This window comes from Hylobates moloch, unplaced genomic scaffold (genome assembly GCF_009828535.3).
Source record: "Hylobates moloch isolate HMO894 unplaced genomic scaffold, HMol_V3 SCAFFOLD_13, whole genome shotgun sequence".
NCBI classification, from domain to species: domain Eukaryota; kingdom Metazoa; phylum Chordata; class Mammalia; order Primates; family Hylobatidae; genus Hylobates; species Hylobates moloch.
The window spans coordinates 23428922-23444153 of record NW_026652288.1 but is presented as its reverse complement, the minus strand read 5'-3'; the positions used below and the strand labels follow the sequence as shown (position 1 = coordinate 23444153).

The 15232-nt window shown below is 35.9% G+C and overlaps 1 protein-coding gene across 5 annotated transcripts in view; it reads left to right on the top strand.

Annotated features, from left to right (window-relative positions):
- ATAD2B (ATPase family AAA domain containing 2B) overlaps positions 1 to 15232 on the top strand; it is a 234062-nt gene that overhangs the window by 121494 nt on the left and 97336 nt on the right. For all 5 annotated transcript variants that reach the window (XR_009209482.1, XM_058426973.1, XM_058426974.1 and 2 more), the window contains exon 19: positions 6771 to 6956. Coding sequence is in view for 4 of the 5 variants with exons in the window: in XM_058426973.1 (XP_058282956.1) it covers positions 6771 to 6956 (186 nt within the window). In the remaining variant the exon portion in view is untranslated. The remainder of the gene's footprint in view (positions 1 to 6770; positions 6957 to 15232) is intronic.

Genomic DNA, 15232 nt, shown 5'->3' with positions numbered 1-15232 from the left:
TCGAACTTACTCTAGAGTGACCCCTCCTGGATAGGCAGTCTGCCAGGACGAGCCATGAAATGCAGTCATGATAGCAGACACCCACCCTCTATCTGAACACTGGCCAGAGACCAGATGTCTTGGCTAATCTGTGATTATATGTGTCTTAAGTGCGTATTTAAAATTATTTTACATTCATAAATATAACACTATCTTTGCTAACAAATTCTGCAAAAAGAAGCTGTTATATAATGTAAGAGGAATTTTTAAATAATTGGTAAAGGTTGGCAAACCAGGTTATATGTGGGTACAAAAGCCCTAGGGAAGAGAGGGCATGAGTCAGGTGCTGAAACACTGGAAAGATTGAAAAAGATTCTCTTTTCTTCTGTTCTATATTCCTTTTCGTTTCTTCCTTGTTGCCTCACCTTTCTTGGGAGCTAGTCCTCCTGTACTCAGAGTTATCTCTCTAAATCGATGTGTAATATAAGGGTTTAGTCTGTGGTAAGTTATTCTTGCATATTTTCTCTTTTCCTCGGCCTCTAAAATACTTAATATAAATTAAGTTTGGTATTTAGTAGTGTAACATGAACGTGAAAGGCAGTCTTAAACGGAATCTTAAATCACTTTTAAAGGGCTGTATGTATATGCGTGGTAAGGTGGGAGACCCATACTTGATATTGTTTATACTGTGGGGATCATGTTTGATTTTATGTCTATCCTTTAAAACATACATGCACAAGAATATACATGACAACTTTCTTTTCTCCTTCTGATGGATTCAGCTATTGATTAATATTATCAATGGAGTGAAAAATGGCAGAGTTAGTATCAACTATATTAAAAAGCAGTGTTTTTCTTATTGTTTCTTAAGATTTAGTGTGCATAAGAATCACCCGAGTGTACTTATACAAATTTCTGATTTTCTGGCTCCACACCCATAGATTGTGATTCATTCAATTTGGAATGAGTCCCAGGAATCTGTACTTTGTAAAAATGCATCTCAGATATTACTATTCTAGGTTTTCAATAGGTCTCACTTCGAGCTATAGTACTTTAGCTGGTCACTAGACATTAGTCCAACATTTATTACTGAAACAAATGCGTGTTAGTGTGTGTGTGTGTACACACATATGTTACTGAGCATTTCACAGTCTTCTGAAGGCTTTGGAAGGAGAATGAGAACCCTTGGTATAGCCTGGAAGATTTATGGTTGCCCCCTTAAGTTCACAAGTAATTACTGAGTCCTACAACAAGGCAGGAGATGTTAATATCGGTAGTAAAAGACCTTTGGTATTAACACTCTTTTTTTTTTGAGACAGAGTCTCACTCTGTCGCCCAGGCTGGAGTGCAGTGGCGCGATCTTGGCTCACTGCAAGCTCCGCATCCCGGGTTCACGCCATTCTCCTGCCTCAGCCTCTCCGAGTAGCTGGGACTATAGGCGCCCGCCACCACGCCCGGCTAATTTTTTTGTATTTTTAGTAGAGACGGGGTTTCACCGTAGTCTCGATCTCCTGACCTCGTGATCCACCCGCCTCGGCCTCCCAAAGTGCTGGGATTACAAGCGTGAGCCACCGCGCCCGGCCTTGGTATTAACACTCTTAAAAAACAAAATAAAACCATGATTCTCCTTTTCTGACATCCTCAAATATAATTTTTGCCTCCTGTATATTTCTATTGTTGATTTAGAAAAAAGGGACTGATAAGTGTGCTATATTTTATCTTTTTAATTATTAGAGAGGTATCATTCAATTAATACATTTATATATGGTCTGAAAAGCTTTGGAGTTTATGTACTGTGTGGTGTTGGGAATAATTTCAAAAGGTGAATAAGGTCTTTTCTTGGTGAAAATTTAAATGCATTTCTTTCCCCAGAAAGAAATTGTTATCTAGAATTTCACAGACGAATTTCTTTTTGGTTGAATAGCATGAAGGTATTAATAATGTACTTACCTTGTGTATACTTTGGTTGCTCTTGTGTTTGTGCTTATAGATTTCTGGATTTCTCTGTAGCAGTCTGTGTATACTTTGAATGCTTTTGTGTTTGTTCACATGGATATCTGACTTTTTCCATAGCAACACTTAAAAAAATTTTTTTTTTGAGTTGTTGACAAGTTAAATTATCCTGACCTGGAGTGTGTCATATTTACGAAAGTCTTGAAGTGCTTAGGGAATGAAAATATTAGAAAAAGAATTTAAGTGATTTAATTTTCATAAAATGCTAATTTGTGTTACTACCATAGTTCAGAAACTAGTACAGATGTGTTTTATAATAGGCTGATTTTATGTGCATGTAAAGAAATTTGTACCCTATTTATTGAATCCTGACAGTGCCTTCTTTTCACAAGAGATTCTCAATAAATCTTACATAAAGGGAATATAAAATAGAGTAAAGGGATAAAAATGGAATAAAGCCACCAGCAATGCACAGATATTATTTATTTTAATAATTTCTGATAGCATAGCACAAATAATTAAACTTATTTATTGGTGCCTTTTAATTTTTATAAACATTGAAGATGTTTTAGCTCCCAACATTTTTCTTTTACCTGTGCTTTATAATTTTAATATATTTATAATACTATTAAGTGATTGAGACAAATTCTGGAAGTTTCTTGATGACATAAAGTTGTTTCCCTCTTTTCTATATTGCCCTCTTTAGGCAGGTAAAAGTGATACTGGCTTTGAGCTTTCTGCTTCATTCACATTTGGGTTTAAAATTTTTCTAGTTTTCACTTTCTAAAGGAAATGGCTTGTTGTGGGACTATAAATTCTTAGTTTAAAAATACACTAAATTTTCATGGATGGAACATTTTAATTTGATGGCTAAAATGCTGACTTCAAAGTTTAGCTTTTGAGATGATTAGAACTCTTGTAACTATAAGTGCAGTTTATATCATGAGTGCTTCCTTGGATGGATACTTCTAACTTCAATGGCCTGATTTTTGCCTTTAATATCTTTAATATTTAGAGGAAGTAGTTTGTGATTTTTTTAATAAAGAAAGTTTTTAAAAAATTAGTTATCTAAGGTCCTTATGTCTGTGGCAAGAAGGAGGTCAGAAGGAAATGGAGTATAATGTTGTAATAAAGAATCAAAATGAACAGTTCATGTATGCTGGTATTTGTTCATTTTACTTGTGCAAGAGTGCTGGTCATGTCAGAGGTATTTTGAAACGGTTGGTTCAGTAATTTGGCCTACTGTCTTTTTTTTTTCTATAACAGTTTTTCTGTTTTCTACTACACCTTGCACATCCACCAATCCAAGACACCCTATAGGTGAGTATTTTTCTAGTTCTCAAATGGCATCACTTGTTCCCAAGCCAGTTGCCGCTTCATTGAAACTAGGCTATATTTTTCTACTCTGAATTATCTGGTATTTGATTTCACAGAGTGTATTTTACTCCACACTTTAAAAGTTACCAGCAAACTGCTGAAGAGCTGTTTTTATATTACAGAAAAAAATCATAATAGGATTAAACTTTTTTTCCTGTTGCTTATACTATAAGAATTTTTAAATGCTATTCTCAAACTCTGTTCTTTTTGAATTTTTATTACAAAATGAGAATTAGAACAGACTGGTTATAAATCTAAAGAAAATATAAAAGTTATTTTAATATTGTGAGATAACATAGAATAAGGAATTAAAGCTTGTTTTAATAGTGCTTTTTAGTTTTTCTAGAAATTAAGGATGGTTTTCCTCTAAAGGCTTAGGAGAAAACTTACAAAAATATTTCATAGATGTTGGTATTTCATGTAGTTAGGTTAATTCTCAATTCATGTAATTATACACTCATAGATCAGAAAGGCGAAGCCTTTTTATTTTTCCATGTTCATCTTAGACTTACCTGATTTTTTTCCCCCATAGGTTTTCAAATATAGTTTAATTTTTTTTTTTTTTTTATCAAGAAGGACGTTTTCCTAAAGGCTTTGGAAGTAAAAAGCTTCCAGATTTTTTTTTTTTATTGGATCACTAGGATATCATGTTCAATTTGTTAATTTTGAGAAGATGAGATGAAAATAAGAAATTTTTTGGAAATGTGGAAAAATTTCTAAATTTTTTAATGGGATCAATACAGCATCATGTTCAATTTGAGTTCAATATCATGTTAATTTTGAGACAATTGGAGGAAAAAAAGAAACAAAAAAACAACCGTCAACTCTTAGAGCTGGTGATGATTTTATGTAGTTCACCCTTGCAAATTCAGTTGAGACACCTGTAGTTCTGACTCTGTCAAATTATTATCACTTAATCTTCTGTTGCTTTGCTCATCCTCTTTGATACTTGTTAATGGCTAGATGTTCTCAACACATGTTCCTGGAAAATCTAACCTAGAAGTACTAGAATGAAAGGCAAAATTTCATTTTTTTAAAGGCATGTTTTCTTATCTCTTTCATACCCTGGGCATGTATGTGGTAGCTTGCATGGCTGAATTAAGTGATTGGCTTTGTGAGGTTTCTTAGTAACCTATAGCTGGTTAGTCTTTCATATGATCACCTTTCTTTCCTTGCTGACTCTCATTTTACCAGCACAGAGTGGGGAACTGGAAAGTGACAAAAGGAGTTGGTCACTGTCTTCATATAACCATGCCTGATTTGGGTGGCATGCAATTTTTTTTTTTTTAAATAAGTGCCTCAGTTGCCTTTGTGCTTCTGCATGGTTCTTTCCTTTTGCCAATATTTATGCTTGTTTTTCTCTTATGAATTTCTACAAGAACTTTGGAAAAAAATAATCCTTGGATTTCCAAGATCCAGGATAGGAGGGTACGTGTTTGCAGAAAAGGTCAAAATTTGAGAGTCCTGAAGGAGTTGTACTGTACAACTGTTCTGGATTGGTGGATATGCAAATATTAAGGAAGGGAAGGAGCAAATATTACTTTTGATGTGAGTGATCATAACATCTACATTTTTTCCAATTATTATTTGAGCTTCTTTCATCTGGTTTATTATTGAATTGGCAGTACCTTTTATTTTACACAGAAGGTTGAAAGCTGTGTAAAATACACTATTTAAAAAATGTATGCAAGTGGTAAGCTTACTCATTAAAGAAAAATAATACTTTTGATTCTTAGGATAGTTTCCAATAATCCCAATCATTTTAAATATTAAATTATTCTTCTTCTTCTTTTTTTTTTTTTTTTCTTTGAGATGGAGTCTCACTGTCTCCCAGGCTGGAGTATAGTGGTGCGATCTTGGCTCACTGCAACCTCCGCCTCCCGGGTTCAAGTGATTCTCCTGCCTCAGCCTCCTGAGTAGCTGGGACTACAGGCGTGTGCCACCACACCTGGCTAATTTTTGGATTTTTAGTAGAGGTGGAATTTCACCATGTTGGACAGGCTGGTCTTGAACTCCTGACCTCAAGTGATCTGCCTGTCTCAGCCTCCCAAAGTGCTGGGATTACAGGTGTGAGCCACCACGCCTGGCTAAATTCTTATTTCTATATCTTGTATATTACAATTGAATGTACAATTGTGATTGGCTATTTGTAATAATTTCTATATCTTGTATATTACAATTGAATATACAATTGTAATTTGTAATAGGCTAATTGAAATGTGTTAAAAATAAGGGAAAATAAGTAGAGCATTTTAGGAATAGAATTCTCAAAATGGAAGAAAGATTTTTATAACTAAACTTGTTAAAGATAATGAGAAATGTCCTATTAACATGTCAGAATTTGTTGGTGGGATATTAAACTGTGGACTTCATAAGTAAGGGACATTAATTCAGCTTGGCAGCTTACTAATAGCCAACCTGGTCCCTGTGGCTGCGTGTTGGCAGAACGTGATTGAAACTATGGTTAAGACTCTTTTTAACACCGAGGAAAAATTCATTTTGTATTTTCTAACAATGGAAGTGTCTCAGAGCTCTTTGCTATCATTTGCTCTTTAGATAAGTTAGAGTATTTTGCCAGGCGCGGTGGCTCACGCCTGTAATCCCAGCACTTTGGGAGGCCGAGGCGGGTGGATCACGAGGTCAGGAGATCAAGACCATCCTGGCTAACACGGTGAAACCCTCCGTGTCTGTACTACAAATACAAAAAATTAGCCGGGCCCGGTGGCGGGCACCTGTAGTCCCAGCTACTGGGGGGCTGAGGTGAGAGAATGGCGTGAACCCAGGAGGCGGATCTTGTGGTGAGCTGAGATCGCGCCACTGCACTCCAGTCTGGGCAACAGACGAGACTCCGTCTCAAAAAAAAAAAAAAAAAAAAAAAAAGATAAGAGTATTTTGTGACTACTTTATAAAATATTGAACTAAGATAATGGGAGGAGGTGAATGACTGTTTCAGCAGGTACTTCATTAATTTTAAGCTCTAGGGTGGTACATCTTGGTTAAAATGATTATATATTGTATGATTTTAGTCAAGGTGCTCAAAAATGTTAGCTATGTTGTTGTTCTTTGTGTAAAGTTTACTGATATCACATGAGTGTCATAGGTGTATATTTATCTCTTTATTTGCAGCATATTTTACAGTGGTGTTTTGCTTTATTATCTTTACATGCTAGATAAGTGGAGCAATTTGATACCTTCCACTGTTAATATATACTGAATATGAATAATTAAAGGGCAAAACATACTTTTTTTTTGGTAGGGCGAAACATACTTTTTTTTCTTTTGGTGGGGCAAGGGTAGATTGAAGCTGTGTAAGGCTTGTGCATCATATCTTGAACTTAAATTTTGAGGCTGAAACTAATGACTATAATAGGCCTGACATATTTCATATATTTGGAGATTACTGGGTAGACTTTAGAATAATCAATTTGAGTTGTTTAATGTTGGTTTTTTTCCTTAATTAGATTTTTCGTGAAGCTCGAAGAACAGTACCTAGTATTGTTTACATGCCTCACATTGGGGATTGGTGGGAAGCTGTCAGTGAAACTGTGAGAGCAACTTTCCTGACATTGCTACAAGATATACCATCATTTTCACCTATATTTTTATTGTCTACCTCTGAAACCATGTACAGTGAACTGCCTGAAGAGGTAAGAACTGATTAAATATTTATTTTTCCTTATTATATTGTTCTAAAATAGTTGACTCTGTAAATTGGACACCTTTTAATTATTATAAAATCAATACTGTCAGGGTTTATATCCTGGGTGTAACTGCTTGTTAGCTGTATGATGTAGGTAAGTTATTTATTTTAAGTTTTAGTTTCTTTTTTGGTATAGTGGTATTCCACAGTGTCGTTATAAAGATTGAGATAATTTATGCTTAGAACAGAACCTGACATATATATATATATATATACAGATTCAGCATCTCTAATTCAAAAATTCAAAACCTGAAACTTCTTTGAGTGCTGACATGAAGCCACAAGTGGAAAATTTGACACCTCACGTGATGGGTTGCAGTCAAAACTTTGTTTCATGCACAAAATTATTAAAAACATTGTATAAAATTACCTTCAGGTTATGTGTATAAGGTTTTTTATAAAACTTAAATGAATTTTGTTTAGACTTGGGTCCTAAGATAATCTTATTTTATATATATGCACATATTTTAAAATCTGAAAAAGTTTGAAATCTGAAACACATCTGGTCTCAAGCATTTTGGAAAAGGGATACTCAGCTTTCTAAGAAAATTGTGGCTATATCACTATCAATTATATCCTTTTCATCCTTATCATCTGTGAGGTCATTTGATACGATTTGACCTTTCAGCTCTTTCATTGATAGCACCATGTTAACTTGAATGTTATTACTAATACACGTATTTTTCAAATCTGAAGTCTAACTTTGAGTTCAAATCTAAGGTAAAATCATAGTTGATTCAGAAAAAAATAGTAGATCATCTTACTTGAGTGAAATTGATTTTTTAAAAATTGTTTTAGTACCCCGAGCTTACTAGGTCTTGAAATAGTCTCCTTTAGAAATGCTTAGAAATATTTTCCCCAGTAGACAAAGTAGGAATGATGTTTATATAAAAGATTTACATGTTTTAAGTGCTATCATATAAATCTTGATTTTGTAGAATTTTATGATTAAAGTGTTTGTTTACTGAATTCTTTTGTGTTTCAGCTTTCATTAGTTATCTTGCTAAAATAGATTTGTATACTTTACTGCTTTTTGTAAGGAAAATATATTAAATGAGTAATTCATTTTTGATTATTCAATATCTGATAGTAAATGAAGATCACTAATCAAAATGTTTATCATAGAGGCTAATAAAGTTTAATAGAATGCTGTATGTAGCAAGAGTTAGAAAAACCAGGGTATTGACTCACTAGTCTTTTGATCTTAGATAAATACTTGAATAATAATCTGTCATGATTCATTTTCATCTATAACATGTGGATAATAACAGACAGGGTCATTGGTGTGAGACAGTATACGTGCATTTCTTTTGAAACCATGAGGCTATTAAATGTTTGGTATTAGTATTATAAAGTAGGAATGCAGCTGAAGTTGATTTAGAGGAATGGACTGAACCTGGATATAACCTAGGAGCCACCTTACAAGTGAGATCCTCTTTCTCAGTTTTATTATAATTTTATAAAAAGAAAGAGAAGAGTTAAAATGTGCGATAAATAAGGGTTCTAGTTGGGAATATATAGGGAATATTCCCTGAAAATTTCCCTCTATATTGTTTGAAAAATTTCTAAATAAAAGTTTGATGAGCCTAACTTCTTGATAAGCAGTTTTTATTTTGCCTACTTCTGTTGCCCATATGCATATGTAATTTTACTGTTGGTTTAGTATTTTAAAGCTAACATTATATCATATACATTTTCAGTGTTATACTGTTGTCATAACTTTTAATGGATTCAGAAAGCCTACTGACTAGTAAACTTTTTCAATATTTGTTTACCAATACCCTTAATTACTATCTAAAATATTAGAAACTTGCCAGCATTGAATTCTCAAATTTCAGCTCCTTTCCCTCTCGCTTTTGTCTTTATAAGTAGTTTTTAAAGCTATCGTGGATATTGTATTTGTGGGCTGAAGATTATGGGAATTCTCTTTTGATTATATAACATGTTTTATACTAACAGTTTGTAGGAAATTCTCCTCTGTTCCCAAGTCTTAACATTTTATTTTATTTGTTTACTTATTTTTGTAGAGACGAAGTCTCATTATGTTGCCCAGGCTGGTCTTGACTCCTGGTCTCAAGCGATCCTCCTGCCTCAGCCTCTCAAAATGCTGGGATTATAGGTGTGAGCCACCATGTCCAGCTAAGCCTTACATTTTAATTTCAGGTCTACCATTAGAATGCTTGCTTTCTTTTTTTCTTTTTTTGAGACGGAGTCTCACTCAGTCGCCCAGGCTGGAGTGCAGTGGCGTGATCTTGGCTCACTGCAACCACCATCTCCCAGGTTCAAGTGATTCTCCCGTCTCAGCCTCCCGAGTAGCTGGGATTACAGACACCTGCCATCATGCCCAGCTAATTTTTGTATTTTAGGAGAGACGGGGTTTCACCACGTTGGCCAGGCTGGTCTTGAGCTCATGACCTCAGGTGATCTCCCACCTCGGCCTCCCAAAGTGCTAGGATTACAGGCATGAGCCACCGCGCCTAGCCTGCTTGCTTTCTTTAGGTCACAAACTAAGATAGTAATCTCTAATATTTAGCACATATTGATAAGTATTTGGTGAATGAATGAGTAGCACAGAGAGTTGTAGACCAAGTAGATGTAGGTTAGCAAGTTGCCAGATCTATGGAAGAAATGAAGTAGAGAGTGGGCAGTACAAAACCAATTCTCAGAGAAAAAAATGGCCTATTACTACAGTTGTACTACTGTACTCCAGCCTGGGCAACAGAGTGAGGCCCTGTCTCAAAAAAAAAAAGAGAAAATTTAATGTCATGAAAATGTGCTTAAATGTATTGTTTTAAAAAAATGCAGGTAATAAATCAATGTGTATTAAAGATATAACTGGAAGGATATACACAGAAATGTTAATAGTAATTATCTGTGGATATAAAGGTTATAGTCATTTTAGTTTTTTATTGTCTTTATTTTCTATATCTTCCATAATAAATAACTATCATTATAATCCGAAAATAAACCTCATTATTCACAGATGAAGGAGAAAGGAAGTTTCCCTACTCTATTTTTAAAATAGAAGAAAACCCCAAAATAATTAGTCCTCCCATGATTAGTGTCTTATTAGTGGGACAAAATGACAAGTTCATCTTTTAGAACTTCTTTGACATTCTCTTGTGTCTCTTTGTATGTATCCCTCTCTTGTAGTTCAATAGTCCCCACAATAAGTTTGTACTTGTGCATTGGGATACTGGGAAAAACATTAGCATTTCTGTTCATTTTTATTTTTCATATTAAATATTTCATGTATATATGGTTTATAATAAATAATGCTATAAACCATATACACATGAAATGTACTGTACTATTAAATATACTATTTTGCTAATAGTATATTTAATAATAGTATAGCAAAACAGCATATTTAATAGTACAGTATATTACGTGTGTATGTGGTTTATGATATATTATTTCCGAATAGTATATTAGCAAAATAGTATATTTAAGTAAATATGCATATAGTAATGGGAATATTTTCAGATTTTTTACTGATGAGGTGTTTGATCAAAAAAGTTTGGAAATCATTGCACCAGACAAGCTGTTATCAAAGTGTGGTCCAAGGACCCCCGAGGAACCCCCAAGACTTTTTCAGGGGATTATCAAGTTTCATTTCCAACTACGTATCTGCTGAGTCTGGGTTTTCATCATATACTTCAATCAAACAACATATTGTAACAGATTGAATACAGAAGCAGAAATGAGAATCCAGTGGTCTTCCATTAAGCCAGACACAAAAGAGAATTGAAAACATTTAAAACAGTGCTGGCTGGATGTGGTGGCTCATGCCTGTAATCCTAGCACTTTGAGAGGCTGAGGCAAGCGGATCACTTGAGCCTAGGAGTACGAGACCAGCCTAGGCAACATGGCAAAACACCATCTCTACAAAAAATGCAAAAATTAGCTGCGTATGGTGGCACGTGCCTGTAGTCCCAGCTATTCAGGAGGCTGAGGTGGGAGGATCACTTAAGCCTGGGAGGTGGATGCAGTGAGCCAAGATCGTGCCACTGCACTCCAGCCTGGGTGACAGAGTGAGACACTGTCTCAAAAAAATAAGATAAAACAGTGCCACTTCTCTCACTAAATTTTGTTTTATGTGTTCTATGTTCTTTCTTTTTTTTTTTTTGAGACAGAGTCTCGATGTCACCCAGGCTGGAGTGCAGTGGCGTGATCTCGGCTCACTGCAGGCTCCGCCCCCCGGGGTTCATGCCATTCTCCTGCCTCAGCCTCCTGCGTAGCTGGGACTACAGGCACCCGCCACCTCGCCCGGCTAATTTTTTTTTGTATTTTTAGTAGAGACGGGGTTTCACCGTGGTCTCGATCTCCTGACCTCGTGATCCGCCCGCCTCGGCCTCCCAAAGTGCTGGGATTACAGGCGTGAGCCACCGCGCCCGGCCTTATGTTCTTTCTATATTTTGGAAAAATATATTTTTCAAAAGAGTATATGTTTTATTCTTTTAATGTTAATGTTAATATCTAATGGGTTTATTTAAAATATGTAAATATTGATGCATATAGCTCACATACATAAACGCTTTTTTGGGGTCCTGAGACCAAAACGTTTGTGAACCTCTGATCTCTAGACCACTAGCACTTTCAGGTGTTACTGGCCATCATTTCTCCCATTCCTAGCACAGTGCTAACACATTGGAATTACTGTGTAAAAGTTTGCTGTATGAAAAAAGGAACTAACAGTTGAATCATCACATAGGATTTAAGTAACCATTGCCCAGCCTCACTCGCTTTCTGCAGAATTCTTTTTTTTTCTTTTAAAATATTTTTTCTTTAAATTTTTGGCCACTTAAGAACCATGCAGAATTGTAGTGTAAGTAAATTTACTTTTATAAACCCTTTCTGAAGATACTTGGAGAATTTTATTTGAGATATATGGCAATTGCAAGGTATTTATGGAGAATTAGAGAAGAGAGTTAATTTAAGGTTGAGCACAGAAAAAAGACTCTAAAGGGAGGAAGCAGATAAAGTAGGGATATTTGTAGGAAGGAATGTAAACCTTGGCCAGAATTGTACTTCTGTTTCTGAAGACAGTCACAGTATCTGCTTTGTTATTAAATTATTATGAGCAGGTTTAAGATTATATAATTCAGTATATTGGAAATGAATTTTAAAGAAATATTTCTCAGCTATGCTGATGAAAGTAAGATTACATGTAGCATTTTGTCATCTTAAGTGTTTCATGTCATTGTGTCTAGGTTTATGGTAGGACCTGGGAGGGGAAAATCAGTAACTTCAAGTAGAGAAATCAAGTAAGGAAAGGGATTCACTGTGTTAGCCAGGATGGTCTCGATCTCCTGACCTTGTGATCCGCCTGCCTTGGCCTCCCAAAGTGTTGGGATTACAGGCGTGAGCCACCGTGCCCGCCCACAAGTTTTTTTTCCCTAAGTGAAATAGGATAGTAGGTAAACATAGTTACTATTTTGAGATATGTAAACTATTTCTATTTTTATTTAATGAGTTGATATCCTATTTTGAGCAAAACAAATTTTATTTATGAAAGCTTTCTTAGGTTTATTTCTGACCTCTTTTTCACACCTTTTGTTATTGAGATCTTAAGTACTTTTTTTTTTAGATCTTAAGTTCTTAACCATTAATTTTTCTTATTACAATGGTTGCAGGAGCCCTACCTTCAAAACTGGGGACTAACAATTCTAAGGAATGTGTTAATAAATTAGATAAAAAGATTGGCCAGGTCCATGGCTCATGCCTGTAATCCCAGCACTTTGGGAGGCTGAGGCTGGTGGATCACGAGGTCAGGAGATCGAGACCATCCTGGCCAACATGGTGAAACGCTGTCTCTACTAAAAATACAAAGATTAGGCTGGGCGTGGTGGCGTGCTACTCAGGAGACTGAGGCAGGAGAATGTTGTGAACCCAGGAGGCGGAGCTTGCAGTGAGCGGAGATCATGCCACTGCACTCCAGCCTGGGCGACAGAGGCAGACTCCATCTCAAAAAAAAAAAAAAAAAAGATGGCTGTTATTAAAAAAACAGAAATTAACAAATATCGATGAGGATGTGGAAAAATGAGAACCTTTTTGCATTGCTGCTGGGAATGTAAAATTGTATAGCCACTGTGGAAAACAGTATGACATTATCTTAAATATATAATTGCCATATGATCCAGCAGATCAAGTTCTAGGTACTTACTCAAAAGAATTGAAAGCAGGGACTTGAACAGGTATTTGCACACCCATGTTCACAACATCATTCACAGTAACCAAAAGGTGGAAACATCCTCAGTGTCCATTGATAGTTGAAAGGATAAACAAAATGTAGCATGTACAATGGAACATTATTTAGCCTTAAAAAGGAGGAAATTTTGATGCATGTTGTAACGTGGATGAAGCTTGAAGACATTATGCTAGCTTAGTCATAGGACAAATTTTGTATAATTCCTTTTATATGAGGTTCCTCAGAGTATATGTAAATGGATGATAAGTGTATGAAAAGATGCTCGTTATCAGTCATTCAGGAATGAAATACCACTGCAACCCACTAAAATATAGGTTGGGGCAAGAGTAATTGCGTTCTTTGCCATTAAAAGCTGCAAAAAAAAAAAGTGCTTTTGGCCGGGCGCGGTGGCTCACGCTTGTAATCCCAGCACTTTGGGAGGCCGAGGCGGGCGGATCACGAGGTCAGGAGATCGAGACCACGGTGAAACCCCGTCTCTACCAAAAATACAAAAAATTAGCCGGGCGTGGTGGCGGGCGCCTGTAGTCCCAGCTACTCGGAGAGGCTGAGGCAGGAGAATGGCGTGAACCCGGGAGGCGGAGCTTGCAGTGAGCCGAGATCGCGCCACTGCACTCCAGCCTGGGCGACAGAGCAAGACTCCGTCTCAAAAAAAAAAAAAAAAAAAAAAGTGCTTTTGCACCAACCTAATAGCTGTAATCAAAAATACAGATTACCAAGTATTGGCAAGGATATAGAAACTGGAGTCCTTATATACTGCTGGTGAGATTGTAAAATGGTGTAGCCACTTTCCAAAGTTAAACATAAATTTATGGTATGACTCAGCAATTCTACTCCTAGTTATCTACACAAAAGAAATGAAAACATACTTTCACAGAAAGACATTTGTATGGGAATGTTTCTAGTTGTTGTACTCATACTAGCAAAAAGTGGAAACAATCCAAATGTTCCTTAATTGGTGAATGGCTAAACAAAATGTGATGAAATGCTATTCAGCAATAAATGGAATGAAATACTAATACATACTACAACTTGGAAAAACCTGAAGTATTAAGTGACAGAAGCCAGGCATAAAAGACTGTCAGTTGTATGATACGAAATGTCTAGAAGAGGCAATTCTCTAGAGGACAGAAAGCATTATCAGTGGCTGTTAGGCTGGGACATGGGATTGGGAGTGGGGATTGACTGCAGATAGGCATGAGGAAACTTTTTGGGGTAATGGAAATGTTCTGAAACGTGCTTGTGATGGCTGCACAGCTGTAAAAATTTACTGAACATTATTCAACTGTTTTTTCAGAAATATCGGAAGGTGTGCCTAAGTGCGTCTGGGAAAGTTAGGGAAGGCATCACACAGAAAGCATCAGCTTGAGTGGTGCATTAAAGAAAGGGTCAGGAATGAGTGAATACTATGTATCACAACCAGTGTGAACCAATGTGAAACAGAGCATGATTTGTTCTGGGAATTAGGGAAGACTTGTCTTTGGTACACCATGAAGTTTGAGGCTAGGACTGTCAGAAGATAAGGTTAGGAGTGAACTTAGAGAAGTATAATTTATCCCACTTATAAAATGTTAGATTCTAAGGTGTTGGTAGTAACCTGGTAAGAATATCCATGGATTATTGTAGGCCTGTTCTTGGTATGCTTTTGTATTCATAAAGTGTTAACATGGTATTGAAAATTATCAGAATAGTTGAAATGTTTTGCTATTCTTGAACGAAATCATGGTACATCTAGGATACTAAGTTCTACTTATTTTTCAAGACCCAGTTGATGTAAATGATTTCTGGTACATCTTACCTAGTGTCTTTTCACCCCTTGCAAGGTCTCTGCTCTGTGTTTTGCTACCTCTGTTATAGTACTCCCAGCATAGTATCATAATGCTTTTCTTCTGAGACTCTAAGATCTTTGACAGCAGAGAACAAAGACATTTTCTTCAGTTTTATAACTGCAATGTCTGGCATGATGTTTGGCATACAAAACATGTTCAGTAGTAAATTTACTTCCAGAACTTTCA